This window comes from Filicampus tigris, chromosome 11 (genome assembly GCF_054856515.1).
Source record: "Filicampus tigris isolate MCC_2025a chromosome 11, RoL_Ftig_1.0, whole genome shotgun sequence".
NCBI classification, from domain to species: domain Eukaryota; kingdom Metazoa; phylum Chordata; class Actinopteri; order Syngnathiformes; family Syngnathidae; genus Filicampus; species Filicampus tigris.
Genome location: NC_141227.1, coordinates 10,450,530 through 10,478,033, shown reverse-complemented (window position 1 = coordinate 10,478,033; position 27,504 = coordinate 10,450,530). Strand labels below are relative to the sequence as shown.

Here is a 27,504-nt window from a genome sequence, read left to right as displayed (position 1 = left end):
AGTATCATAAAATGTGGTCAATAATGCCCATGTTGCTAATTATAATTAATGACACCCAATGACACATCATTTGCGGTAATAAGTGGAATATAAGGAAACACAAGACAACGGACTTGCTTTTCAGTACATTTTACTTGATTTGTAACATAAATCCTTTGCCTCATGTGAAGAATCTCTTGCAATGCTTTGCCAGTGGAACCTGAGATCAAAAAACTCCTTTTAGGGAGTAGTATATTTTCGGAAAATGATGTGTGTAAGTTGCCGTGTTCTCAGCAAGAAAAAAAAAAATCTAAAATACAAAGATCAATAAAAAGCAAAAGAACAGTGCTGAGTCTCAGAATTCATCTCACTACAGGAATTAGGTAGGCGAGGTGGGGGGGGAAAAAACGACCACCACTGCCTGATGCGAAAACAGTTGGTGCCACTTGAGATGGGGGGTGGATGTCACACACACTGCAGGCTGGAGGTGTCTTTTGTGGGTACCAGGTAAGGGAGGGCCGGGTTGGGGCGGGACACATGGCGAAAAACCGTTGAGTATTACACTTTCTAAATAAGACTATTTGCGAGAATATACTTTAAATGTGTTTGTGCAACATTGATAAAAAGGCACTAACACAGTGTGTCATGCTTTACTGGTTTCAACAGCAGGCCACGTGACTGGTGATTCAACTTTCAGTCTGTGCCCACATAGTTTAATAACCCTTTATAGTATTTTTCTCTCAACTCTTACGGTGTTGAGGACAACAAAGGTCATGAGGACTGAATCACCTATGGTGCTTGACATAAATGAGTACAGCCCAACAAAATTGTCAGAACACCTTGAGGTTCCTTTTGGAACTGCTATTTTCTACTATACTACAAAATGCTCCCCAAAATGTGGGTCATCGATTACAAACGTGACTTGTCATTATGCCCACGCAAACATGTTTTTAGCCCCCAACAATGTTTTCAAAATGTGTTTCACACCAAATTACAGTGGATCCGAAAAAAATGTCCATTTCACAAGAATTTAACCACAGTTGACTAATCCTCATCAAATTCGGGAATTTGTTTTTGTGTTTGTTGAGAAGTGGTGAAAAAGCTTACTTTTCAAAGGGAGGTTCAAGTACTCATTTATGTTAAGCATTTAGAGTGGAAACATAAAGAGAAGTCCCCGTCTAAAGTAATAATCCTCCAATGGCGGGATGATGGAAACCGCGTGCTGCCTGACATGTATTGCAATTAGTCGATGCTACCATCAAAATTAATCAACTGCTGGCATTCAGTTTCTGTATGTATTAACACCCTCATTATGGAGCACGTTTCATTGAGCAGATGTAAAGGTCAGACCGGCTAAATTTATCTGCACAGAGCCATAATACTTAGTGCAGATAAAAAAAGGAAAAAAAAAACACTAACCCTTATTAAATTTAAATATTCCTAATTCCTCAATCCTATTCTGTAGTCACATCTAAACATTCAATGATGATTCCAGATTGGAAATTTCAGGTCAAAACATTAAAACAAATGCTGGTGATGTGCTACAAGTTCCTACAATAAATAAGGGGTTTAGCGGGGGGGAACCCTCATCTTTTACACAACAGGACAGGAATGGCAATTTGCAGTTTTGGTTACTTTTGGGTAATGCATGCTTGTAGGATTTTTTTTATGTATAAGAGGGAAAAGTTACAACATATTATTTATGTTTACTGGGTAAATTATGTTGATGACTAAAAAGCATCTATGACAACACTGCTTGTGTCCAAGTCCACACAGTACTCAGTAAATACCACTACAACTACTAAAACTAGCTAAGGGATAAATACGATTTAAAAGAAAAAAAGGTGATTAAAATATGTTTTGGTAATGTGAGCTCTAACTGTCTTTTGCTTTGTAAAGCAAGGGGTTAGTGAACACAACTGAATGCAGCCCTTTTGTTAGAAACGACAACATACTATGTCGAGTAATTATCTATGAAAATGATGTCATAGCTAAATGTTGTTTGACGCAGCCATCAAAACACTTCTTTAACTTCCAAATTGCTATTTTCGATTCCACGTTGATCTGCAGATTTATTTTCATTCCTTCTTTGAGGAAGATTACATGAGCACAAACCACCGTGTATGGTGTCCAACGGAGATTGCTTATCACAACTCAAAATCCATTATGAGGTCAAAGAGGGACATGTAACGACTACGGCCCGAGCAAGCGCCCGAATAAGATCCCCACGTAACTTCAAACCATAATTATGTTCAACCCTAACAGCTCCTCTATACCTTTCCACCGACCTATCTTTTCAAAGTTACACTTTAAACTAAAATATTCCACCCAAAATGTCTGAGACTGACAGCAAACTGGGAGGAGGGTGGAAAAAGACAGGAGAGCTGGGAGGGTGATGTGGCTTGGTCCTTCCTGCAAATAGAAGGCGTTGGTTTGGGGCTGGGGGGGGGGGGGTTTTTAAGGAGCGTGTATAGGTCAGGTTATGGCAATAGATAATAAATGGCAGGGCTGCGATGCTGCAGTGACCCCTGCGATCGTCGACCTCAATGAACGATGAGCGCCCCGGCAGCGTAACTCACGGAGCTGTCCTGCCAGTTTCTGCACTCACTCGACTGAGCGTAGTTCAGAAAACTGAAGTTCATGTCTATACCGCTCTTCCTCAGCTCAGCTACAGCCTGAAAGACATGAAAACACACCACGCTGACTGATCACTTGTACGCCAACATGTATCAAAAGATTGCCTCATCATGGCATGTTTTCTTGGATGTTAATTGACCGTTCACAAAACTCTCTCGATAATGACATGGCTTTACTTTCAAAAAGTAGTAATGATAATACATTTCAATTTGCTTGTAATATCCATCCATTTTTTTATCATACCATTTGGTGGACTGGACTGGTCGGCAGTCAAGCACAGGGCACCTATAGACAATCTATTGACATTATCATTCACACTTATGGACAATTCGACCAACAATTTTTTTACCTAACATGTATGTTTTGTGAAAGTGGAAGGAAAATCGCAGTCCCTGAGAAAAAAACACTAGCACTGGAATTATAAGCAAACTCCACACAGGAATATCAAAGCTGAGCACCGAACCTTCGTGCTCACCACTAGGCAATGCTGCCCTAGCATGTTGTTGTTATACTTTCGGCTTTTCCCCTAAGGGGTCGCCACAGCGAATCAATCAATCAATCAATCAATCAATCACATTTTATTTATATAGCACTTTTCATACATAAAAATGCAACTCAAAGTGCTTTAAAACATTCAAAGCAAAACATAGAATTATCTTCAATCAAAAGAAAAGATAAATTATTTAAAAGTTGTTGAAAGCCAAACTAAAAAGGTGTGTCTTGAGCTTCCTCTTAAAAATATCAACAGTCTCTGCAGACCTGACATCCTCTGGCAGGCTATTCCAAAGGTGAGGACCAAAATGGCTGAATGCAGCCTCGCCATGCATTTTGGTCCTCACCCTTGGAATAAATAAAAGGCCGGCGCCAGAGGACCTCAGGATCCGCGAGGGCTGGTATGATAAAAGCAAATCAGATAAATAAGATGGCCCAAGACCATTAACACATTTATAAACTAATAAAAGTACTTTAAAATCGATCCTGAAACACACAGGGAGCCAATGCAGCAATTTCAAAACTGGCGTAATGTGCTCCCGCCCTCTGGTTCTCGTCAGCACCCGAGCGGCTGAATTCTGCAGTAGTTGCAGTGGTGAAATGCTCTTTTTCGGGAGGCCAGAGAGCAGGGCATTACAGTAATCTAAACGACAGGAAATAAAGGCATGCATCAGCACTTCCGTGTTAGCCTGAGAGAGAAACGGGCGGACTCTGGCGATATTCTTAAGGTGATAAAAACCAATCTTGGTTACATTTTTAATATGAGGAATAAAACTGAGCTCAGAGTCAAAAATGACGCCAAGGTTCTTCACACAGTGTGAGGGATTAAAAATGTGTAGTTTTGGTAAAAGCTTCTCTCTCTGACCTTCGGGACCGATAACTAAAACCTCAGTCTTGTCCTCATTGAGCTGTAGGAAATTATCTGCCATCCATGACTTGATATCTAAAATGCAATTTAAAAGGGTATCAATGGGTCCTGTGTCATCAGGAGACACGGCAATATACAGCTGCGTGTCATCAGCATAGCTGTGAAAGCTGATGCCGTGTCCCCTGATGACATCCCCGAGGGGAAGCATATAAAGATTAAAAAGTAAGGGGCCTAAAATCGAACCTTGAGGAACCCCACATTTGATTTCATGAGTTTTAGAGGAACAAGTATCCATACTTACAAAGAAATATCGGTCTGTGAGATAGGAATAAAACCAGTCAAAAAGAATCAAGTGCACGCTCGATTCGCATCATTGATTTGGCAAAGCATTTTACGCCGGGTGCCCTTCCTGGCGCAACCCTATTAGCAGGGCACACACACAGACACCATCACTGAGCGTGAATCGATCCCATGCTGCCCGCACACAACTCGGGCGCGTGTACCACTACACTATCAGTGACTCCCTATGCTGCCCTAGCATATCTTTAGAATTTAATTGATGTAAGGTTACTGAAATGACCAATGTCACTTTAGAGTTGACGGTGTGCAACAGTTGTAATGAATGGCAGATGATTGTATAATGAAGTAAATTATGCTGAACAGTCAGTCAGGTGTTCAAGGTAGATCTTGTGGGTAAAAACTACCATTCTATTAACTTCGGGGCTCTGCTATGTTATACTAGCAGTGCAACTGCTAAAATTGGGAATAGTACCTAATACGCATTGGAACTGAATAAAAATAAAATAAAATAAATACAATTATTGCCTAATATAAATGTTCAATTTTGTAATACTATACTCACATTTAGTAGCACTCCAATCGGGTGACGCCCACAGATGGTATTGTGGTACTTTTTCAAGTAGTTGGTGAATGACATGGGATCCAACTGTTCTATAATGCCCATTCCCTTTAAAAAGAAACCGGTAATAAACAATGATCTTGGATGATCTTCAGCCAACGGTAAACATGATCATTGTTGTACTAGATCGTTATATGAGATATATTCTACTCTGGAGAACAAATATTTATTTCAAAAACAATTATAACACAGCTTATAACACAAAGCTGACATTGGTTACCATTTTGTCAAGATGTTCAATTGACCTGTAGATTTCCCCTTGAGATTCATCGTAGTACGTGTATCGGAACCGCTGACCTTCAAAAAAAGAATAAAGTCAACCCTTTTTAAAAGCTATGTCAGCTCAAACGCATACCTGTGTGCGTCATTCTCACTACTCGTGTTCATCACAACTGACCCCAGTGGCAGAAGTCCGATGAGATAATGAAAAGGTTGGAAGGGTCTGCCAGGTACTTGCTGAGCAGCTTCCCGTACTCTTGCTCCTTGGACTCGCTCAGAGCGCCCACAAGCACAGGGACGATGCTGAACTCATCTTTGTGGCTGACAAGAATTAGAAACAGTCAGTGAAGTCACACATGATGCAGTGATGTATAGGAATTATTGCACCAATGTGATTTTTTTCCCCCTTAATATTGTCAGGGCACAATCAAATTTTCCCACTTTAGTGCAAATAAATCACAATTGTGTCCATTGAACCTTGTAGTTTAAATCCAGCCTAATACTTGTGTAATGAAACAAAGAATTACCTTTCCATGGCTTTAGCAGTGTAAGGCAAGTGCATTTCAATACTGTGCTCGTCTTCATCCGTCTGCATGCTCATCCTCTCAAACAACCCCGTTTTCCAGAGGTCAGTATAAACTGGAATTGACAAGTTAATTATAATTAGTGTTTGGGGTTTTTTGGTTTTTTTTGGTAGGGGGGTGAGGCGTCAAAAAGTGCTGAACTGAAGAAAGGGTCAAATCTCTGTGATAGTCAAAAAAGCTAAAATAGACATTTACAAAAATGATCTGTTCTAATCATTCCACACACATAAAAAGATTTCAGAATGAATACCCTTCTGGTCGATTCTCAGGTCATACAGAGGTGTTCTATAGACGTCTGCTGATGATAGGGCACAGCGGGAAAGGGGCACATGGTGAGAGGGTCCCAGAATGAACACCCTACGACTGAAGGGTAACAGACATCGTGTCACTCCACAGTACCAGAACCTCCAAAGTTTCTGATAGGTTGTATAATTCAAACAGCAAAGAAGTCATGGGGTTGAAAAAAAAAAAAAAAAAAACTTTGAACACTTTAAAAACTTTGTATGACTTCACACAACAGGTCAGCATGCTGAACGAGTCTCCACGTACGTCGCAAGTCCAATGTTCAGCGAGCATCAAATATGGTGTTTTGTTTATGTTTTAATATGGCTAAAATGTTTAACTTGCATTCACGTTTGTATGACTCTTAATAATGTTAATATTATTTAAAAACTGCCTGAATACCTTTTCTTGGAAAAATAACAACAGATCAACCATTTATCTATTTTCTATACCATTTCTCCTCATTGGGGTCGAGAACTGGAGCTTACAGTCACCACCCCCCCCCCCTTCAAAGGTATTGGAACGGCAAAGTCATTTCCTTTGTTTTTGTTGCATCCTGAAGACATTTGGGTTTCAGATCAAAAGACGAATATGAGACAAAAGTTCATAAGTACATCTTTGATTTTATGGTATTCATATCTAGATGTGTTAATTGAATATTTGGTGGCGTAATGCTTACTTTGCAATAACTGTATCCAGCCTGTGACCACTGACTTCACCAGACTGTTGCATTCTTCATTTGAAATGCTTTTCCAGGCCTTCACTGCAGTCTGTTTCAGTTCTTGTTTCTTTCTGGGGGTTTCTGCCTTCAGTCTCCGCTTCAGGAGGTGAAATGAATGCTCTATTTGGTTAAGGTCCAGTGATTGACTTGGCCAGTGATGTTGTCCTTTGTTGTGTAAGCAGTGTGTTTTGGTTCATTTGTCTTTTTACGTATTGAAGCTTCTTCCGATTACTTTGGATGCGTTTTTATCTAAATTGCCAAACAAAATGGTTTGTGTAGATTTCCGAATTCATTCTGCTGCGACCATCATGAGTTACATCATCAATGAAGATTAATGAGCGCATTCCAGAAGCAGCCATGCAGGCTCAAGCCATGACAATACCTCCACCATGCTTCACAGATGAGCTTGTGTGTTTTGCATCATAAGCAGATCCATTCTTTCTCCATACTTTGGCCTTTTCATCACTTTGGTAGTGGTTAAACTTGGTCTCAATGGTTTATAAAACTTTGTTCCAAAAACTTTAGTGGCTCATGTACTTCTTAGCAAAATCTAACCTGAGCTTCTGATTATTTTTACTGATGACGAGTGTTTTATATCTTGTGGTGTGGCCTATATATTTCTCATCTCAAAGTCTTCCTCGAACAGTTGATTGTGATACTTTCACTTCTGTCCTGTAGATGATTGCACTGACGTCAACACATTTGTCTTTGGGTGTTTCTTCACAGCTCTCACAATGTTTCCATCATCATCTGCTGTTGACAACCTTGACCGACCTGTTTGATGTCTGTTGCTCAGGTTGCTCGGTTTTCTCTCACAGACAGCTCTCTGGTCTTCATGTCATTTTTACCGGTGAATCCCATAGCCAAAAACAAGCACTAGCTAAGGTTTAAGCAATTAATCTAAAAGGCAACACCCGAGCAACTAGAAACACTCATTAGTCATGTGTCCCAATACTTTTGCTCACTTGAAAAGTGGGTGGGTTCAAACAAAAGGTACTCTGTCCTGAGTTGTTTAACAAATCTAATTCAGAACCTTTTTCTCATATTAATCTTTTTTTTAATCTGAAACCAAAATGTCTTCAGTACACATCAAAAACAAAGGAATTGACCTAATTGCTCCAATACTTTTGGAGGGGGCTGTATCCCAACTGACTCAGGTATGCCGTGGACTGGTCGCCAGGATGGGATGGGAGTTGTTTTCACCGAGACAGTAAAGAAGAGGATTTTCTTCTTTTTTTTTTTTTAACGATGATCCAAGACTGGGGCAGGATGGGATTTTTTTTCAGTAGGAGCGAAATGGGACGGGAGTGAAAACCCACTCTCGTGTCACCCTCGAATTCAAACTTCACACAAGACGACAAGAGCTCCAATTTGAATCCTGAACTTCAGAACTACACAGCAGACGCACTAGTACCCACTACAGCACTGTGCTGCTTAGCTCAACCAGCACCCGGACCAGCATTTGACCTAAGCGGTTGCACTGTACTTTTCAATCAAAGACTCGTCATATTCAATGAAGTATGAGACTTACGTAACAGAAGGGTCAACCTGCTTGTAGGCATGCGCGGCACAAGCACCACAGTAGGTATACCCTGCATGCCTGCAAACAAACAAAAATGCAACACACAAATGAGATGTCTTGAGATGTGCCCAAGTAACATTTCTCTTCAGTTTTTCAATGTGATTACGGAGCTATGATGGCTCTGGCGGGTTTGATTGAGGACTGCGCTTGGGACAGCCAGCCTTCTAGTTGTGCATTCAGCTGGGCTCCTGAAAGGAGAAAAGTAAAAGACCAATCAAATAGAAATGTTATATAACATTATTTTAAGAATACTCAGAATACTTTCAAATTGCTACTATATTGTATGCATCCATTCAATCATCCCTTTCAATAGAAATCTTGGACCTTTGTTCATAAAGGATTAAGGTCAAACTCAAGATGTTTCTGCTATGTTTTTTACCTCCTGTATTATTGTTGGCTAATGCAGTACAAAGGCCAATCAAATGCAAGATGAGATAAATATGATATATTGTACCTTCACAATCTATCCATCCATTTTCTATATCGCTTGTCCACATTAGGGTTGTGGGTGAGCTGGAGCATATTGCAGCTGACTTTTGTAGAAAGGTGGGGTACAACCTGGACTGGTGGCCAGTCAATCACAGGGCACGTATAGACAATCACACTCACATTTACATCATGCATGTTTTTGGAATGTCGGAGGAAGTCAGAGTACCGGGTAAAAAACCCACGCAAGAGAATATGACATGCTAACTCTACACAAATTGGCCAGAGCCCTAACTCAAACCCAGAACAATAAAACTGCAAAGCAGACGTGCTGACAACGGGTGCATCGTGCTGCAAGCTAATGAGATCGTATTCTAAGGCTACTTTGAGAAACGGCTTTAAAACGCTCAGCTTTTGAAGGTGTCAAAGTAATAATAATCTAAAATGTTTCTTATTGTTGTTATTTTGGGTTTAACCAAACCCGATTTGGATCGGAAAATCAGTTTTGATTTAACCGAAGTGAATCATTATATTTCAACATGTATCACTCTTGAATCTTATCACACCCCGTGTATTGAGATTGGTGTTGAATCGTCTTTCATGCGAGATGCATAGCAGGTATAAATTGGTATAAATCTGTCTAATGGTGATGATTTGTTGGCTTTTTAAATTAAATTAACTTGAATATTTTGGGCTTTGGAGAGCTTTTACATGATTTTACATATTAACAAACTGCCAAAGGCTACTGCCGCACTATACTGGATCAAAATCACACGTAATTAAATAGTTCCACTTGAAAATACAGGTATACCATCCTTTCCTCGTATTGTACGCCTTGTCTTGTATCAAGACACGTTTCAAATCGTCTTTACTGGAAAGATGCACACCAATAGTGGTTATATTTTGTATTGGTATGTAACTGCACTGCAAGAGACTGGGAGGCCTTTCTAATATTTAACCATCTCATGTAGCTGAATCTGAAAAACTTGCGTTAAAGGTTTTTGGGGGTTTTTTTTAAAATTAATTTTAACAGATGTGCCTAAGATGCATTCATTCTGGGTACGGTAATGATGCAGGTATTCTTATCGAGCACTGGACACGACATATAGGGCAAACAGACTAGCTATCATTACAATGCAGACAGAGAGGCTTAAAGGGATAACAGGCAAACGACTGGCTGCTGAAACTGGGGGAAGGGGTGAACGTTGATGTTCGAAGCTGTTGCCCTACCTAGTTGTTTGTCGCTCAGCACGACATAAACGGCATAACTAAAGCATTCCAGGGTCACACAGCCAAAAGAGGCCACAAGACTGATATGCATCTTCATAGCATCAGGAGTTGCTGGCGTGGTGTTTTATCTAGCTAGGCTATGCAAGATCTGTCACACTGGCCTTTTTTCTTTGATTGTTGGAAAATGTTGAACTGTATACATGTTTCTTGTTAAACACGAACGCGAGTAAATAGCAGAAATTACAGAATGACAGCAATGTGCGAGCAGCAAGACAAGCGATTGCTAACTGTTAGCATTATTATCTCCATCAGCTGAAATGCAAACCAAACGTTAGCACGCGTTGTCTAAAGCTCCTGAAACGATTTTGGGGTTGCTGTCACTGGATATTAACGCCGAAACAAAACAAAATGCTAACTAAGCCAAAACATACACTACAGGTGAAAAGACAAAAGGCAGCTATCACACGGTGTGCTAACACGGCCGGTGCTGTGTTGACAATTACCCGAAGCAGAGTACCAGCTCCCGGCGTGACTTGCTTCTCTGCACACCACTCGGTTGGACATCTTGGTTCCAAAGCCGCCTATTTTGGTGTAGTTAAATCTTGTCAGTCGGTTAAAATCGGATTGTAAGCCAGTGTCAGCAAACACGTCTGGGAATTTGTGGCTGTGGCTAACTTGTTCGGAGAGAAGAGACAAAGAACAGTTGGGACTGGGGAAACAGTCGGCTTGCAGGCTAAAGTGTTCCGTCAGCTGCTCGTTGTTGGCCGGTTAGTCGCGAGGCAATACAGTGGGAACCTACGTTCAGTCAAGCAGCTCAAACTACAAAGTACAAAAACAACACAGCGGATGCAATCAGAAAGAACACTTGACTTTTAGATAGCTGTCACGGTCCAAAAATGAGGAAAATGTTGTTTTGATTGATTAGCAAGTCAGCGAAGGGGCGTCGCCGAAGTGGTCTGTGTGATGACTTTCAACAACTGTGATTGGTTGGCTAACATGAAAAAAATAAAAATTAAAGCGCTCGTGGAGGAAACAGGCGGAGCCTCGGCCATGACGTAGATGCTGCGAAACCCGTGTTTATTTATTCAAAATTATTTATTTAAAATGTATTTATTTATTTATTTATTTATTTATTTATTTATTTATTTGTTTATTTATTTATAAACAAGAACACGTTAATGTTGTCGTGTGTCAAAACGCATATTATGAATTTGTGCTGAGCCAAGCCCGACCATTTCTCAATTAAAGTTGGACTGTGCACGTTCTCCTTGTGGTTGCATGTATTTTCTCTGGGTGCTCCGGCTTCATCCCACACCAAACCTTTTTTTTCTGGTTCATTAGGGATTATATTGGTCAAATGTATGAGTGTGGACTGTGGAGTGTGTGAATATTTCCTTTGTTGTTGTTGTTATGTTCTTCGATTGGCTGGCGACCAGTCCAGGGTGCACCCGGCCTCTTGCTCAAAATCAGATAGGATGGATTCTAGCTCAGCTGCAACCCTACTGAGGACAACATCTATAGAAAACAGGAATGAGGATCATTTACCGAGCATCCAACAAGATTGAGAAGCTTTCACAGAACTAGGTGGCACATTTTCATAATATGGAGGGAATGGTCTAGTATGCTGTGATGTGATTATCCTGTGTTGTAGTCTGCAGGAGTGTCAGAAGACTTCAAAGCAGCAGTGGGACTGCCGTCCCTTGTTTGCTATGGTGATGGTCAGATTGACAGATGAAGTCAGACAGCACATCAGTCTCAACAGGCTGCAATGTTTCAGGATGACATTGTGATCTGTGTCGAGCATTGGGAGCACAGAAGACGAGAAACTGTAGTTAGAATTAGTATCTTTCATTGTCATTGCTCAGTATACAATTAAATTGGGGAGAGATGGAAATATGTATGGAGACACCAGGAATCGTCAGTCTCAGCAAGACAGAGTACACGTGTGGTATATGAAACAAAGAGGAAGACCACAGAGATTTGCGGATGTGGTGAAGCAAGACTTGCAAATAGTTCAAGCAGTGGATACAGAGGTTAAGGAAAGATGGAAATGGACTCTACATTCCCCACCGTGCTGCCCATGGGTATGATAAATTAAATGGGAAAATTTCATTTAAGGGCGTTCTTATTCCAAGTTGTTTCTGTCATATTGCTCTACTAGGTAGCACAGAACTACATCGCATTTCTGTAATTCACCTCTGACATGACAAAATAACCTTAAATTATATTATTACTTTTAATTTGAGTATTAAGTTGAGAAAACTGTGTTTTTTATCCTTCAGTCCCTATGTAGATATGAATAAAATATATAATAATAATAATACAAATAATAATAATAATAATTATTATTATTATTATCATCATTATTATTATTATTGTATACCAATTTGTCCCATTTTTTGTAATCAATTAATGTTCATATTAAACTCGTGTTTCGTAGTGTCAATTCATTGTGTTGTATTGTATTTCCGACTCGACATAAACAAAAAGGTCCTATTATTTTGAAAATATACAAGGAAGTACCTCTACGTTTGCTGCTGGGGGGAAGTAAGAAGGGCGGGGCTTGAATGCGAAAGCGGAAGTTAGGGATCGCTTTTGGAAAACAGCGTCTAAACTGTGGCATAACCCGCTGATAAACAAGAATACCGTTTTATTTTCGGAATAGTTTTCAGACGAGATTAGCTATTTTAAATATTTTGATACCGCTGTATTTTAAAAACCACATGTCGCATCAATCCGACTTTGTTATAATGGTTTAGTCCAACTTCACCGCATCGTGCCAAATAATATGCTAAAGTCTGAACTGTAGAATTGCAATAAGGCAGTGATGTCGGTAAAAACGAACGCGTGTAAAGGCAGAGATAGCGGCGAGGTGGTTAAAAACTATCATAAGCAAGCATTTGAGTATATATCCAAAGCACTGAGGATCGACGAAGATGATACAGGTGTGTTTGCGGTGCTCATGGGTTACTAGCTTAGTTGGTGCGATCCTATGACAGCTTTGTAAGAACTCTTGTGTGGTGGCAGGAGAAAAGGAGGAGGCTCTGCAATGGTACAAGAGGGGGATTGTTGAGCTCGAAAGCGGCATCGCGGTGACGATCACAGGCCAAGGTAGGAGCCGAGCAATCAGGACAGTACAGCACTGGCTTGCTTTCATGCTAATTCAGCTGTTTGTCAACAGGGGAGCAGTATGAGCGGGCCAAGAGACTTCAGGATAAAATGATCACCAACCTCACCATGGCTAAAGACAGACTTGCTCTTTTAGGTAGGAGACTGTCTGATTTTCTCCCTTATAATTTCTCTACGGGCACATTTGCCTTACAGTTCTGAGGTTTTGATTCAAATTCCACCCTCTGCCTTTTCTGCCTGGAGTTTGCATGTTCTCCCTTTTCACTAGACACCAGTAAATGGTTTCCTAACAACTCTGTTGGGTTATCATTTATGCTGCACGCTTTATCTTCTGTTTGCCTGACAAAAAAAATGTTGATCAGTACTGTTGCTGTTTGAACAGAGGCCACATTGGCTTCAAAAGGCAGGATTCAACCCCAGAATGCTTCAGATAATGCTTCAGATAATGCTCAGAAACAAACAAAACACCCTCCTAAAAGTCAGCCTGCGGTCCGAGGGGTGTCCAAAAACACCAGACCCTCCACAGCAGGAAGACCACCTTATAGAACCCCTGATTTAAAGGTAAACAACCTTCATAATCATGTGCCTTATTATTATGGAGGATGAAATGTTTTTTTTTGCTGTGGCTAAGGTAACACCACAAGTGGGCAGACCTTCAAAACAGCCCCAGAAGAGGGAGCTGAAAAATTTCAAGAATGTGGACAGCAAACTGGCAAATATGATCCTGAATGAAATTGTAGACACGTAAGTTGAAATAATGCACTTTTCAGGAAAGATTCTATGAAGTAATTCCATATTTCACATGTGTTCATTTTAGCGGGGCATCTGTAACATTTAATGATATTGCGGGCCTGGATCTGGCCAAACAAGCACTCCAGGAGATTGTCATTCTTCCTGCCTTAAGACCGGAGGTGAATGTCTAAAGATGTGTCATGATCACCGTAATATGCGACACATTTCATAATTTGTCAATCTTGCCCTGTGTAGCTCTTCACTGGCTTGAGAGCTCCAGCTCGAGGTTTGCTCTTATTTGGCCCACCAGGAAATGGGAAAACCTTGCTGGTGAGTGAATGATTTCATATCAATCTCAATTTTTTTTCCATGCAAGGTAGCATGGATGTGCTTGGTTTCATGACCCTAAAACACACATTTGTGCGGCTCAGATAATGGATAGATGAATCACAGCTTTTGCTTTTTTGCTTTTTACCAGGCCAAAGCAGTTGCAGCAGAGTCAAACAGCACATTCTTCAACATGAGTGCAGCCAGTTTGACGTCTAAATTTGTAAATAAAGTCAATTTGCTCAAGTGATCATAGTAATTTGTACATTTTTCTCTGCAGTATATTAACTGTGAAATGTTCCACTGTGACATCTTTCCAGGTGGGAGAAAGTGAGAAGCTTGTCCGAGCATTGTTTGCAGCTGCGAGGGAATTGCAGCCTTCTGTCATCTTTATTGGTTTGTGTTGGAATGCAACTTTACACTCAATTTGGACCCCTTTATATTTCAACAGCCATATTCTGTTTTTGCATCCGTGTTTAGATGAAGTTGACAGTTTGCTCTGTGAACGGCGGGAGGGAGAACAGGAGTTCTCGCGCCGTTTAAAAACAGAGTTCCTCATTGAATTTGATGGGGTAAGAAATGTGGAGTGTCTTTTAAGGACATTTAAGATTTAATAACGGACACACTGTGCTTGTGTCACAGTCTTTGCTTCCTTATTGTCACTTTGGTGTGTTTTTTTGGGTCAGGTGCAATCTGGAGGAGATGACAGGGTGCTTGTCATGGGAGCCACCAACAGACCTCAGGAGCTAGATGAAGCAGTTTTAAGGTACCATTTACTTTTTGTTCTGCACAAGTCACATTGCTGTTGTTTTTGTTCAGATCATCAAAGTGTTCTCTGATTTAACCTCCAGGCGCTTTGCCAAAAGAGTCTATGTAGCATTGCCTGATGAGAAGGTATTTGCTGTACCTACCAAAAATCTGTTCTTTTTTTTGAATGAACCTTTAATTGTTGACATTATATTTTCTCAGACAAGAGCCACACTTATGCAACATCTTTTAGCAAAGCATGGGAGTCCACTGAGCAAAAATGAGTTGAGCTGGCTTGCAAAGTGAGTTTTTTTATGGTTTGCACATCCATATTCACAACTTTACTCCCCAATTTTATGATAAATGTGCCACCCTTTCTGTTTTGATAGAGCAACTGCAGGATATTCCGGAAGTGATCTGACAGCCCTGGCTAAAGATGCTGCACTTGGGCCAATTAGAGGTAAGTAACTTCAAACCAATAAATGATCGCATCTTTTCCCATAGCTAAAATCATTCCTGAATCTTGTATTAGTCTGACAACTGAGTGTGTTGGTAAATTATACACAATGGGAAATAATTCCTACCTGCAGTATTATCCAGATGGTAATTCATGCCATAATGTTATCACATCTACCCACCTCTATGTTTTTATAATGTTAAATCACAAAGGTAACACACAGATTGTGTCATAGAAACAGGTAGGTACCAAGACAGTGGTCAGCTCAAAAACAGCAACATTCTCCTGGTGAACAGATTACTTGAGATAAGAATACATGTATGAAATGTTCAGTCATTGTCAACACAAATTCAGACTGAATTAGGAATGTGTGTGATGTAATCTCCCAAACCACCGCGAGTGGGTATAATTGAACCAAATGCTTATATGAGAAACAAATTGATGTACTCTTTTAGATCACATATAGGTAAATTTGTTTGCAAATGATGATTGTTTACTTTTAATGTCCTGAATCCATTTATATTATCATAGTTATTAATCTACGTTATTTAATGTGGAAAATCTTCTCACACAGAATTGGGACTAGACCAAGTTCGGCACATGGCTGCTAGTCAGGTTGGTTCATGCATTCAAAGATGTTCCTTGTACTTATTAGTTTGGAGGTTAACCTCCCAAAATGTCCTCCGCTCATTCACAGATGCGCAACATAAAGATAAAAGACTTTGAGGATTCCCTGAAGCGCATCAAGCCCAGCGTTAACCCAGGAACGCTCCATATGTACAACCAATGGAACAAGGACTTCGGTGACACAACTGCATTTTGAATTGAATTCATTTGTATATCAAAATAAAACTTTTTTTTTATATATATATGTATACAAGACAATACTAACAACTGAGATCTTTTGGCAAACCTTTAGTTGTATAATTATTTGACTTGAAGCACTGTTTGCATTTCCTGTTTTACAGTGAAAATTTGATGCAATTTTCTATGACTTTCAATATGTTCTTATTTCATTAATACACGCCACAGTACTATTGCATTGTATTTATTCTCAAGAATGTCTTGAAAATTCCCGTTTTTATCCCTGCCACCAGAGGGCAGCACACTGATGTAATGCTCGGAATAGCTCATTTACAGGACAGTACCAGCATAGTTGTTTCACTTACGGCTCAATAAGCGCTCTCGACTTATGCAAAAGTAGAATAATTGGAAAAAATGTCTCCAGTCATGTCACACATTTTAGTATTAACATTTCAATGATTGCATTACTGCTTGAATCAAGAGCTTCGGTATTGTACTGAGGTTACTGTAGATTTGTTTGGAGCTCCTCGACAACTCTTCTCTGTGGTCTTGCTGCATCTGGAATCAACCCATTTTACAAGTAGCCACGGATGAGTGGAATGCTGTGAAATTGAAAATAAAGCTCCACTTCTGAAATGTTGGCCATCACATTGAAGTGTCAAGTGTGTGTCGTGTGTGTTCATGCACATACATGTATGTGTGAATATTTGTGAAGAACTGATCACAGTGGTGATAAGTGAAGTTATGCACCTCTGGTCGAGACCTCATGACCAGACAAAAAGCTAACAACCAGTTTGCACATGAATCTGCTCGTTTGCTCGTTAACTGTTGTGGAATAGTTTACTGGGATGTAGTAAATGCGTGTGGTCAGAGAGCTTTATTTTAGTGCTACTTGTACCCTCTTAAAACTTCAACCAAATGTGACGTTATTCCCACAGGCCTTCCTGTGGTCAAGCCGTGGTGTTACCTGTGGTTCATGTGGTACAGCAGCTGCATCATCTTTGTGGATGTTTACTCACTGTGCAAAATGCAAACCTTTATTTACACTTATTGATTTAGCGCCATAACGTTGTCCTCTCAGATGAATGCATGAATACACTCTGGACGTTTTTTTTATTTTTATTTCTTTTTAATTTTAAAACATGTCATGACTGAAGAGCTTCTTTCATCACTTTTTTTGTGTTTTCTCTTAACTGAGAGCATCCTACAAAGCAAACCATCTTCCCTTTAAGACAGACAAGATGCTCATGATGTTTTCCACCACGTCTCTATAAACAACAGGCGGATGTACAGGTGGAGCTCTAGCTTGTGACCCCAAACATTCCTGTAAAGAATTGATGCATGAATAATCTGAAGTCCGTTTGACCTGACAGATGATGCTTGTAGTAAACTGGTAGGTTTTCGTTCTTAAAAAGTTAGTGCATGCATTGATGGTGTAGTGGTTTGATTGCCTGATTTGACCACATGCACGCGGCGTGGGTTGATTTCCTCATCAGTAATTGTGTACATGTGCATGGTTGTCTACATGTACACAAATGGATGGTATAGAAATGGATGGTTAAGTTTACAGCTAGAAATTCTATTTTATCTTTCCAAGATAATTCAATGACTGCACACATTTTATCATGAGTGTGTTTAAAAAAAAAGAAAAAAAATCTGTAGAACCACAATTCAAAAGAAATGTCAGATTTTCAATGCTTGATTATTACTTTTGTCATACTCAATTTATTTTTGTGACCACTGTGGATTTTTCTTTCACTAGCAGTGGGGTGCCAACAATTTTGTCCACATGTGTACAATTCCTACAGAAACACTCCAACATCTTGCTTAATGTCTTCTAAGTAGTGACGGCTGTTATACTGTAGATACACATAGCTTGACCAACACCATATTTCATTCTATCATCGATGTATATACTGTATAATATATTTTACATATATTAAACTATATTGTCTTATTCTCTAATCTCTTCCAGGTGTCCCTATACATTTGTCCGTACGCCTGCGTGATGACTGACAGCCTCCCTTCATAGTTGCGTGTCAGATGTTTCCACCTCCACAGTGGTTCATTGATGCTTTGACCACAACATCCACTTGAGAGAAAACAGAATAGGTGATCACTTGATACCACCGAGTGAAAGAGCCCACCCTGTAGACAGTAGAATAATAGTCAACACAGCAAGAACCCCTCTCTGCTTGAACAAACAGTCTGGGAGTGTTTCTTCAAGTGGCTCCTTAAGTATGATATGTGGCTGGGAGGGTTTTGTTGAAATGTGTTGCACGTGCACCACTTCACACGCAGGGATTATTTATTTGTGGAGGCATTAATTACAATGGAAAAAAATAAGACCTTGAAGTTACACAAAAACGTGAAGGTCAAACAATCATCATTCTTGATGTTAGAAAAGATGCCGGAAATATTTGTGGGACTTCAGCTCAGTGGGAAATATATGAGCTCCACAAGTGTATTTAACTTCTTTCTTTAGGTATTTGTGATTAATTGGATGCTTGAATTAAGTGGAAAAGGGGAACATGCATTGTTGTTCTGGCTGCACGGTACAACTTGTAAAAATAAAAGAAGGTAATCTGCACATTTCCTCACAGTAAAGTAAGAAAGCAAAGTTGCGCAACTCCACTCAACTCATCTTTATTTATGCAGCGCTTTCAGAAACTAGTTGGTCATTCTTTACAAACATCTCTGTCAAGGCTGCTCACAATTAGGTTGACAATAATATATAATATGATGCAAGTATACAAGACTTGCATCCTCTCTTTGAGCATAGTTGAGTATATAGTGGTATCAACAGTGGTTAACTAAGAGTATTTTGTATTTGTACACCAGTAGAATGTTCAAACCTTGCTTTAAACATTGCCTTAGTTTAAGGGTTTATGATGTCAACGGTTTGACATTGGAACCACTCAGGTCAATTACAATTTTTTTAAATTATTATTATAGCAAATTTGTAGTCGATCAAGCATTGTGGTGTTCAAATCTCGGCTCAAGCCCGCCAGATTTACATGTTATATGCATTCCACAAACATGCATGTTAGGGTATTTGAAGACATTAAATTGTCCATCAGTGTGACTTTTCGTGTGAATGGTTGTTTGTCTGTATGTGCCATGCAATTGGCCGATGACCAAGAAAATAAATGGATGGATGGAAGTCGACCAGCATCAACTGTGGCATTAAAGTAGAAATGAACCCAAACATATTTTTTTCAAGAATATGTTCCCGGAAGGTCCACGAGTTGAAACACGGCATTCTGATTAATATCGCGTTTGTTGAATATGAGTTTAGCAACAAAATCCACTCCTTTTGAGCCATCTCACGGGGCGGCCATTTTCTCACTTCTGTCGACTGAAAATGACATCACAACTGCTAATGGCTCAGGCAACAACCAATCGCAGCTCAGCTTCAGAAAACAGATCAGCCGTGATTGGTCGTTACCTGAGCCCTGAGCAGTTGTGATGTCATTTTTTAGTCTGCAAAAGTGACAAAATGGCCACCCCTAAAAATGGGTGGAGTAACTCTTATTCCACAAACGCAATATTTATCAGAATGACTTGTTTCAACTAGTGGGCTTGTATAGAACATATTCTTGAAAAAAAATATGTTTGAGCTCAATTCCCCTTTAAGTGTCGATAATCTGGTACAGTGGATTATTAGTAGACAGGCAAGAAATGTTTCACTATACATACATGGCCAAGAGAGATTTCATTCCGGGGCAGTTTTATCACCATGAGTTTAAAGATGTGATTGAGGCTAAGCACAGTGAAGGGCCTTCAGGACTGACTTGTATCCCCTTTCCACTACTGGCTGCTACTGTTCCAGCAGTCTTGCACACCTAATATGTCCGTTCATTTACCTTGGGACTGTTATCGTTCTGTCTCATGGGAGCCTGGAGGCCAAGCCTAATCACATATCCAATGGCAACATCTGTCTTTTATGAGCACATTTATTTTTCTTACTGTGTTTATTTATGGTATGCTCATATTTGTGGGTGCGTGAGAGTGGAAAAAATGAGTGTTTGTATCCAGATATACACATATGAGCAGTCCAATTCACACTTGTCTTAAAGAGTTAAATCTGAGCGCCTTTAAACACGACCCATTTGTGATGTAATTACTTCTGTTTTGATTTCACAGAAATGACTGCTACATGTACATGATCATTACATATTCCCTTGAGAAACTGCCTTTCAAAACCAACATGTTGTGGTTTTGTATCTGTTGTCATTCTATGCCTACTAACCCGCAGAGACAGGCTCAGCGTGTTTCCTTTTCATTTTTGCCAAGCCAAGCGAGCTCTCAGCGCTGATATTGATGTTTTCATCCAAATGTCTGCATGAAAACAAATAAAACAAATGTCCTGCAATGTTGAACTCTTTGTGTTTAATTAATACAATCATCATCAAAAAGAAATTTAAATAGTCATACAGGCGTCATTAATACAGAGAGGTTTACCCAATTGGTTCAAACCTACTGACAAGTACAAGAATGTATCGTACTACATACATAAACAGTAGCGCTGTTTTACTGTTGCTACAGAAATGTTTTGTAGGTCTCGAAGCCATAAGCCCAATTAGCAATTTACAAAACAATTACTTAGTCAATGCGTGTTTGATTTATCTTTCAAGAAGGTATCCAAAAAAAAGTGAGTAACAGAGGCTAAACCTGATGATGCTACTAAGTATCCACATTGATATTTTAAACCATAAATATACCCCAAAATATGATACAAAAACACTTTAAAACGATTTCAAATTCATTTGAAAATGTTACCTTTTAAAGCAACTGTCTTAAGGGATTTGATTTTGAAATCACTGGAAGAGATCAAAAGCTGTTGTGTATGCCACCTTTGCAATCTGTAAAAATACTGAGTTCAGTACTGGAAAAAGTATTGTTAGTATTGGAATGGCAAGGTCATTTCCTTTTTGTTGTATGCTGAAGTCATTTGGGTTTCTGATCAAAAGATTCTGGGGGTTTCTCACTTCAGTCTCCTCTTCGGGAGTTAAAATGCATATGTACCCTGGAGTCCACTATGAGTATTTTGATTGGGAATTCATCCAAATTCTTTTAGAAAGAATGTATAATTTATTCCTTGGAGTGAAGCAAGCTAAGTATACATATTTTCTCTCCAGTCAAAACCACAAAGCAGCAAAATGCACATGCCTTGCTAAGCCATAATCTTGGTAACATCTGAGATATCATGTGGAGCCAAGTCATTTCAAGACATTATTTGTATGCATACTCTCCTTTCCGTATGACGCTGAAGATCCACGTTTAAAATTGGCCAGAGATGGACGTGTTAGGACGAGGCCTTGAGACTAAGGGAAATGGGGCACTGTCATGTTGTGCTGCAGGCTACCTTGTGCTGAAATTCCTTCAGCTCGTGTGCAGCCAAGACGCTCCGTGAAAAGTATAAGCCGCAAGGACTGATCACACGCCATTATGTTCCCCTTTGTATTATCTATTTGCTGTCCTTCCATCGCCGTTCTTGCAAAGACAAGCTCTATCTCTGACCCCAGTCATGTTAAGTGCAGCAATCATACAATCACTGCATTCCCGTGCGTCCAGAAATAAACATGCATATGAAAAATGACATGAGCGCCATCTCATCGTGATTGTGTGACTAAAAATAAAAGGCAGTCGTAAGTCAGCACGTTAGAGGTGGTGATGAACTTGAGATGCACTTTGTGAGCTCCTGAAATGAAAGGGGGGGGGCCCTCTTTACACTTTTACAGCTAGCTGATCACTAGAAGGTGTTGACATGTACTCTACTAAGCTCACACACCGGAGTCATTAGGATTTTATTGTCAAGAAAGCATAACCATGCAATTCCCGGGAATCCCAAGTCTGTTTGCCCTTTTGTTGTTTTTATATGCACCTTAAAGCTCACATATATTTTATTTGTACAGGATTTGGTGCAGCTACTACTTATGAGATTGTGACTATCTGTTTGGCAAGTATTGAGATAGTCAATCAAACTTCACATTCCTGCCTTGGCATTAGGGTTTGGCCTAAAAACATTCAGGCGGTTTTCAGGCTTAGGGCCTTGCAGATCTGAACATGTTGACATACTCTGGTGTATCGGCCCGACATATGAAATTGGACTTAAACCTTACATATGTGACTTAGAATAGTTAATGTTAATGTCTCTGTACCCTGAAAAATTATGATGCAAATACTCACACGATTAAGTCTACATGGGGTCCTCGGTTTATTCATTTATTTCACACAAATTTGTACGTGAGTGGAAACTCAGGGCAGTAATAAGTGTGTGACTTCATGTGCCAGAACAAATTACCTGTGTGAGCAAATGAGGTTATTGTGTGTTATTTGTTTCCTCAAAATGTCATATGCAAACTGAGGAACCCCTGTATTGTGCAAAACAAACAATCAAATATTTAAGCTCAGGATGATGCTCCCAGTTCAATCTCCATGAAGCGAAAGGTCTTGTTTGCCCTCCCTCAAACCAACCATGAGAAATCCAGAACATCTCACATCCTAAAAGATACATGTAGATAGAGCAAGTACTGTAGCTAATACATGGATGAATATGTTAGCAATGTAAGACCATACATACATACATTAAGGGCTACATGATATTGGAAAAACATGCGATATGCGATATGGATGCCAACTATAGCGATGCATCAATATTATTGCATTATTTGACATGTACCTAAAGAAATGACATTTTTATTATCTAATGAAAGAAGTATATTTTTTTCATGCGGCAAAATAAGCAAGTTCAATGGGTTCTCAGCAAATAAATTGAAATTCCCCTAGATTTAGATTCCCCTAGTCCAACTATTGGGTTGCGATGGTCATTTAAATTTGCATCTGACTGGTCAAATTCAGACAAAAATTCCATAAGAAAATGATTGCATATCTCTAGGCCATTATCGCAATATAGATATGTTTTCGATATATTGTGCAGCCCTAATACATACATACATAGACATCTACAGTACATACTATACCTACAATATTTTGTAATATGGGAGGAATATGGAAGTTCCTAGAGAAAACTGACATAAGTACAGAGAGAATATGCAAACTGTGCACTGAAAGGTCCAAGATGAGGTCCTAGAACGTCTGACCGTAGGGCAAATGTGTGAACCATGGCTCACCGTGAAGCCCTATGTGGAATTTGTTGAGTAAAAAAAATGTCCGGAGGCTTAATAGAGATCTTGAAGGGGCCACATACACGTAAAGGTCTAAAGGGCGGCGAAGTGTTGTCTTCGTAAATAGGCACAGTCTCATGGTTCAACACTTGCAGTCAGGATGTCATCTTTGTGTAGTCGTTATTTAAGTGAGGGAGTAGCCCTCTAACCACCCATCACACATGGGTCAGCTCAACGACCCCAACGGAAAGCCAGGCCAGCTGAGGTGTCACTGATGGGGTTAGGGATTTTAAAATGGATTCCAAATGCTTCCGTGATGTGACTTTGAACCTGACTGGAGGGGTCATGCTTGGTGAATTTTTCACACCACAGACAGAAGCAGACTTGTGTCACAACACATTACTTTGAGCGACAGTGATCACAAGAACGCAGGGGTCACAAGGTGCGATCAGGATCACGCAGCTGTAGAAGAGCGAGGTCACTAATCTCCTCAATCCACAGACGGTCTGAGAAGAGGATCCAGAGGACGGTGTCACTTCATAAACCTTTCATTATTAGCAGCTAGGACAACAAAGACATTCATGAATTTAGAACCATCTGTGTAAGGAGTGTTTTACTCACAGAATCCCATTTCTGCAAGGAAATCTCTCCATATTTTTGTTGAACACCCCCTCGTGTCAAGAGCCATGCGCAAACCTCTGGGGAAAAGGTTTTCCACCCTTAATTAGACCTTCTTACATAAGTAACCTGCTTACGCAAATACACGGAAAAGAAATTTGCAAACTTGCCCAAATAAATGTTTGTATGTGGTTTTTGGGCCACAGAAGCACCCCACCTCACCTTTTGGTTTCCACACATGAGGCACGCTTAACATATCCTTTTCTTTCCCCACTGAGGTTTATCACTGTGTACTACGCAGTAATTTTGCGTTACGGAAGACGGACATTCGATCAGGCGTAGAAGGTGGCCGGCGGCCGCCAAATGATCACTCCACGGTGGCCAACGTTACGCCCTCTGCAAGCAAGTCGAGATCTTGTCAACCCAAATATATTTTTTTCAAGAATATGTTCAATAGAAGCCCACTAGTTGAAAAAAGACATTCTGATAAATATTGTGTTCGTGGAATATGAGTTAAGCAGATAAATCCACCCCTTTCTGGCCATCTCAAAATGACATCACAACTACTCAGGGCTCAGATAACGACCAATCACGGCTGACCTGTTTTCTGAAGCTGAGCCGTGATTGATCGTTACCTGAGCCCTGAGCAGTTGTGATGTCATTTTCAGTCGACAGAAGTGACAAAATGACCGCCCCCTGAGATGGCTAAAAAGGTGTGGATTTTGCTGCTTAACTCATATTCCACAAATGCAATATTAATCACAATGCCGCGTTTCAACCGTTGGGCCTGCTGGGAACATATTCTTGAAAAAATATGTTTGGGTTGGTTTTCCCTTTAAATGTACTTTGCACGTGCTGATCTCCCGCATCTACAAGCCACGTAGACCGCATGCCTACGGGGAGTTACGATAGGCCGGGAGTCAACTGTGTTCCCTCCCACAATGGCGCAACTGCCCCATTCCTGCCCGTAATTTCCAGCAACTTAGTCTGCCGGCAAGACTACATTGCTCACAGATTTCAAGTAATTGTACGTGAAAGCAGCAGCCTTGAGTTTTGTTGGCAAGTGAAAAACAATCACCTGTTTGTACTTGACTGAGGCACCTCCTAAACTGTGAGCCTCACACATGGAAGAGGAGCTTTAAAGGAGGCTGAGGAGCTCTCAGAGTGCATATCATGTTCAGTGCAATATCCTGATTGCATCAACTGCCAAGCATTCGGGGAGACACCTTGTCCACGTGTAGCACTACTGTAACATGAACGACAAAAATGCAATGACGGCGCCAACTATCAACACCTGACAGCACTACTCAACAGAGATTTGGGTTCTTTGAGGAGGTGAGAACATGCCAGGGTCAGGAAGTTGTGGTTTAGAGGTTTTTGTTTTTGGATGTTTGCCATCCTCACCTATAGGCCAGCTGAATGTCCCTTTAAATTAGCCCACCACTCCCTCAGAACCGTGTGGAAGGAAGAATTACCACTAATATGGCACCATTTCTAGGCTGTTTTCCCTCCTGTTCATCGTCACATTTTCCTCAAGGGCGAAAGGGCAAATTCAAGCGCAATTGATGTTTTGTTCACTGGTAGTATAGGACACATTCTGTACATACATAAGCACTTTCCTTGAATCCAATTGAAAGTAAAAATATGGATAAAAATGCAAGTCGTTTTTTTTTTTTATTACTTTGAATACATCATGTATTCTTTTTTAATAATTTGTGGGGCAATGGAACTGTTCCAAACACATAAAAATCCAAATGGTAAAGTACATTTTCAGTGTCTTACTTCATGACATCATTCTCCATGATCCGAGAAGTAGCCTGCTTATTAACAAACTGAGGGATACCGCTTCACAATTTTCACTATTATGTCATTTTTTTATTTTTGCCAGTTGTCATTGGGACCGTTCCTGTTGCCTCGGAATTCAAATGCAAATGTATATTTCCACTTGCTTACCTCATTCTCCATGAACTAGAAGCTAACCTACAAATAGACAGACAATGATAAAGTGTACATTCGGGAATTTCTATTTGAGAAAACAGCGCTAAAATTCTCAAAGAAATGGTGTGGTCCTATCATCACCCTCAAAGAGTCAAGAAGTGGCCTGCATTTGTACTAATGGAAGCACAAATAAACACTTTTGTCACTTTTGTTGACATTTCTGTCTCAGTTGAGATCTGCACCTCATTGAGTGCTATTCTATTTTGTTGTTGTGAAAGACATGAAATGACACCTTACCAATATGGTACAAGGGCCAAGCCCAAATTGACAGACAGGCCACTGTGTGGAGGCTCGGAACAAGCACTCTCTGTGTTGGAGCAGCGTCGTTTGGAGACAAGGATTAAAAAAAAAAGTGTGTGGACCTTTTCAAGGAGATTCTGTATTGCTCTCTCGAGTGAGTCTATGTCCCAGTGTGAAGAGAGACTTTGTTGCCCTTTCACAGTTTGCACCCCATTAACTCACCTCCATAATAGTATCTATGTCTGTGATTTTCCATTCGGAATACTGTGCGTTTTTAACATCACATCCCGGCCTTAGGGGGACAGAGTAAACCAGAGAGAAAGTAATCATCTTAAGACCAAAGTTACACTGGCTCACTGTTGGTGCACGCTTTTGGTATCCAGGCAAAAATAGAACTGCTCTTCATCATTACTATGTCACGCCCTTAAAGAGACACTTAGGTGAGCTTAACATTGGCACTTTTATAATAGGTTTGCATGTAAAAATGCCATCAGTACTAAAGTGCCCCCCCAAAACACTCTGTCGTGACTTAAGGTCTTTTTTTGTGATTAGATTTACGACAAATTGCCCCGCCCCGTTTTGGGGCGTGGCTGATGTTATGTTTTCGGTCTCAGCGGCCAACAAAATGCAAATGCACATTACTACTCTTGTCCACTTCAACCTGTGAAAGTATAAAAATGTTCTGCACAATAGTTTGGATTCATTGACATAAAACATGATCCCATCATGATGACCTCCACAAAATCAAAAACACCGTGGCGATTGCTCCTTCACTTTCACAAGCTGAGCGGACAAGAGCATGAATTCGCACATGAGTCCCGACTGGTTATATTTCTGACATTTAGCGACACTAAACTCGTGTCAACTCTCGGGAGGCAGAAGGCGACTGGCAGTGGGCAAGCAATCAGGCAAGCATGGATCTTTATTTCCCCAGCCTCCCTTCCCTCCCCGGCTAACAGTAGAATAACGGTACAGCTAAAAGCAACAACTAGCTTCAGGCCGTTAAAACAAAAGGCGTTAGCACAACAACATTAGCTCCTTACTGTCCGCGCAGCGTGTGGAGGTGATCATGAGCCTGTGTCTTCATGTCACGGGGTTGCCTCCCAAGCTCGCGTGCGTTGTCCGACACCGCTTGCAGCCGCGAGAGTGAAGCAGAGCCGGCGTCAGAGTGAGGTAAGACCTCATCGAACACCAGGAGTGTCTTGAACGTGCGCATCCGACTCCACAACCGAGTGTGGCCGCATTGGAACGCACCATTTCGGCCTTTACGTTCCATTGGACGGCGTGTTGTCGGTCGAAAAACTGTGGCCATACCTCATCCAAATAAATGTGCACGTGAATTCATTCCCACCTCAGTCTCTGTAAATATCTTGACTGGTGTTA

The 27,504-nt window shown here is 40.4% G+C and overlaps 2 protein-coding genes across 2 annotated transcripts; one reads left to right on the top strand and one right to left on the bottom strand.

Annotated features, from left to right (window-relative positions):
• Positions 1–113: 113 nt before the first annotated feature.
• On the bottom strand, positions 114–10,901 carry memo1 (mediator of cell motility 1). The gene is made up of 9 exons (XM_086045767.1): positions 10,443–10,901; positions 8,390–8,471; positions 8,233–8,301; positions 5,949–6,061; positions 5,642–5,753; positions 5,293–5,435; positions 5,116–5,192; positions 4,839–4,943; positions 114–2,654 (listed from the first exon to the last, which is right to left on the bottom strand). Exons 1-9 carry the CDS (start codon positions 10,501–10,503, stop codon positions 2,523–2,525), a joined length of 894 nt encoding a protein of 297 aa, XP_085901893.1. The 5' UTR covers positions 10,504–10,901; the 3' UTR covers positions 114–2,522.
• Positions 10,902–12,495: 1,594 nt separating this feature from the next.
• spast (spastin) lies at positions 12,496–16,785 on the top strand. The gene is made up of 16 exons (XM_086045943.1): positions 12,496–12,884; positions 12,967–13,050; positions 13,121–13,204; positions 13,451–13,629; positions 13,700–13,812; positions 13,886–13,979; positions 14,056–14,130; positions 14,279–14,350; positions 14,448–14,523; positions 14,608–14,699; positions 14,814–14,893; positions 14,979–15,021; positions 15,097–15,176; positions 15,264–15,334; positions 15,906–15,946; positions 16,029–16,785. The coding sequence occupies exons 1-16, from the start codon at positions 12,767–12,769 to the stop codon at positions 16,152–16,154; spliced, it is 1,428 nt and encodes a 475-aa protein (XP_085902069.1). The 5' UTR covers positions 12,496–12,766; the 3' UTR covers positions 16,155–16,785.
• The last annotated feature ends 10,719 nt before the right edge of the window (positions 16,786–27,504 follow it).

What these genes read in the sequence shown, in the direction of transcription:
- memo1 (XM_086045767.1), bottom strand. Translation starts at nt 10,503, where the DNA reads ATGTCCAACCGAGTGGTGTGCAGAGAAGCAAGTCACGCCGGGAGCTGG. An exon ending in GAGCTGGTACTCTGCTTCGG is followed by an intron (nt 8,472 to 10,442) that starts GTAATTGTCAAC and finishes TTCTCCTTTCAG; the next exon opens with GAGCCCAGCTGAATGCACAA. An exon ending in CGATTGGAGTGCTACTAAAT is followed by an intron (nt 2,655 to 4,838) that starts GTGAGTATAGTA and finishes CATGTCTTTCAG; the next exon opens with GCTGTAGCTGAGCTGAGGAA.
- spast (XM_086045943.1), top strand. Translation starts at nt 12,767, where the DNA reads ATGTCGGTAAAAACGAACGCGTGTAAAGGCAGAGATAGCGGCGAGGTG. An exon ending in GGTGACGATCACAGGCCAAG is followed by an intron (nt 13,051 to 13,120) that starts GTAGGAGCCGAG and finishes GTTTGTCAACAG; the next exon opens with GGGAGCAGTATGAGCGGGCC. An exon ending in AGACAGACTTGCTCTTTTAG is followed by an intron (nt 13,205 to 13,450) that starts GTAGGAGACTGT and finishes CTGTTTGAACAG; the next exon opens with AGGCCACATTGGCTTCAAAA.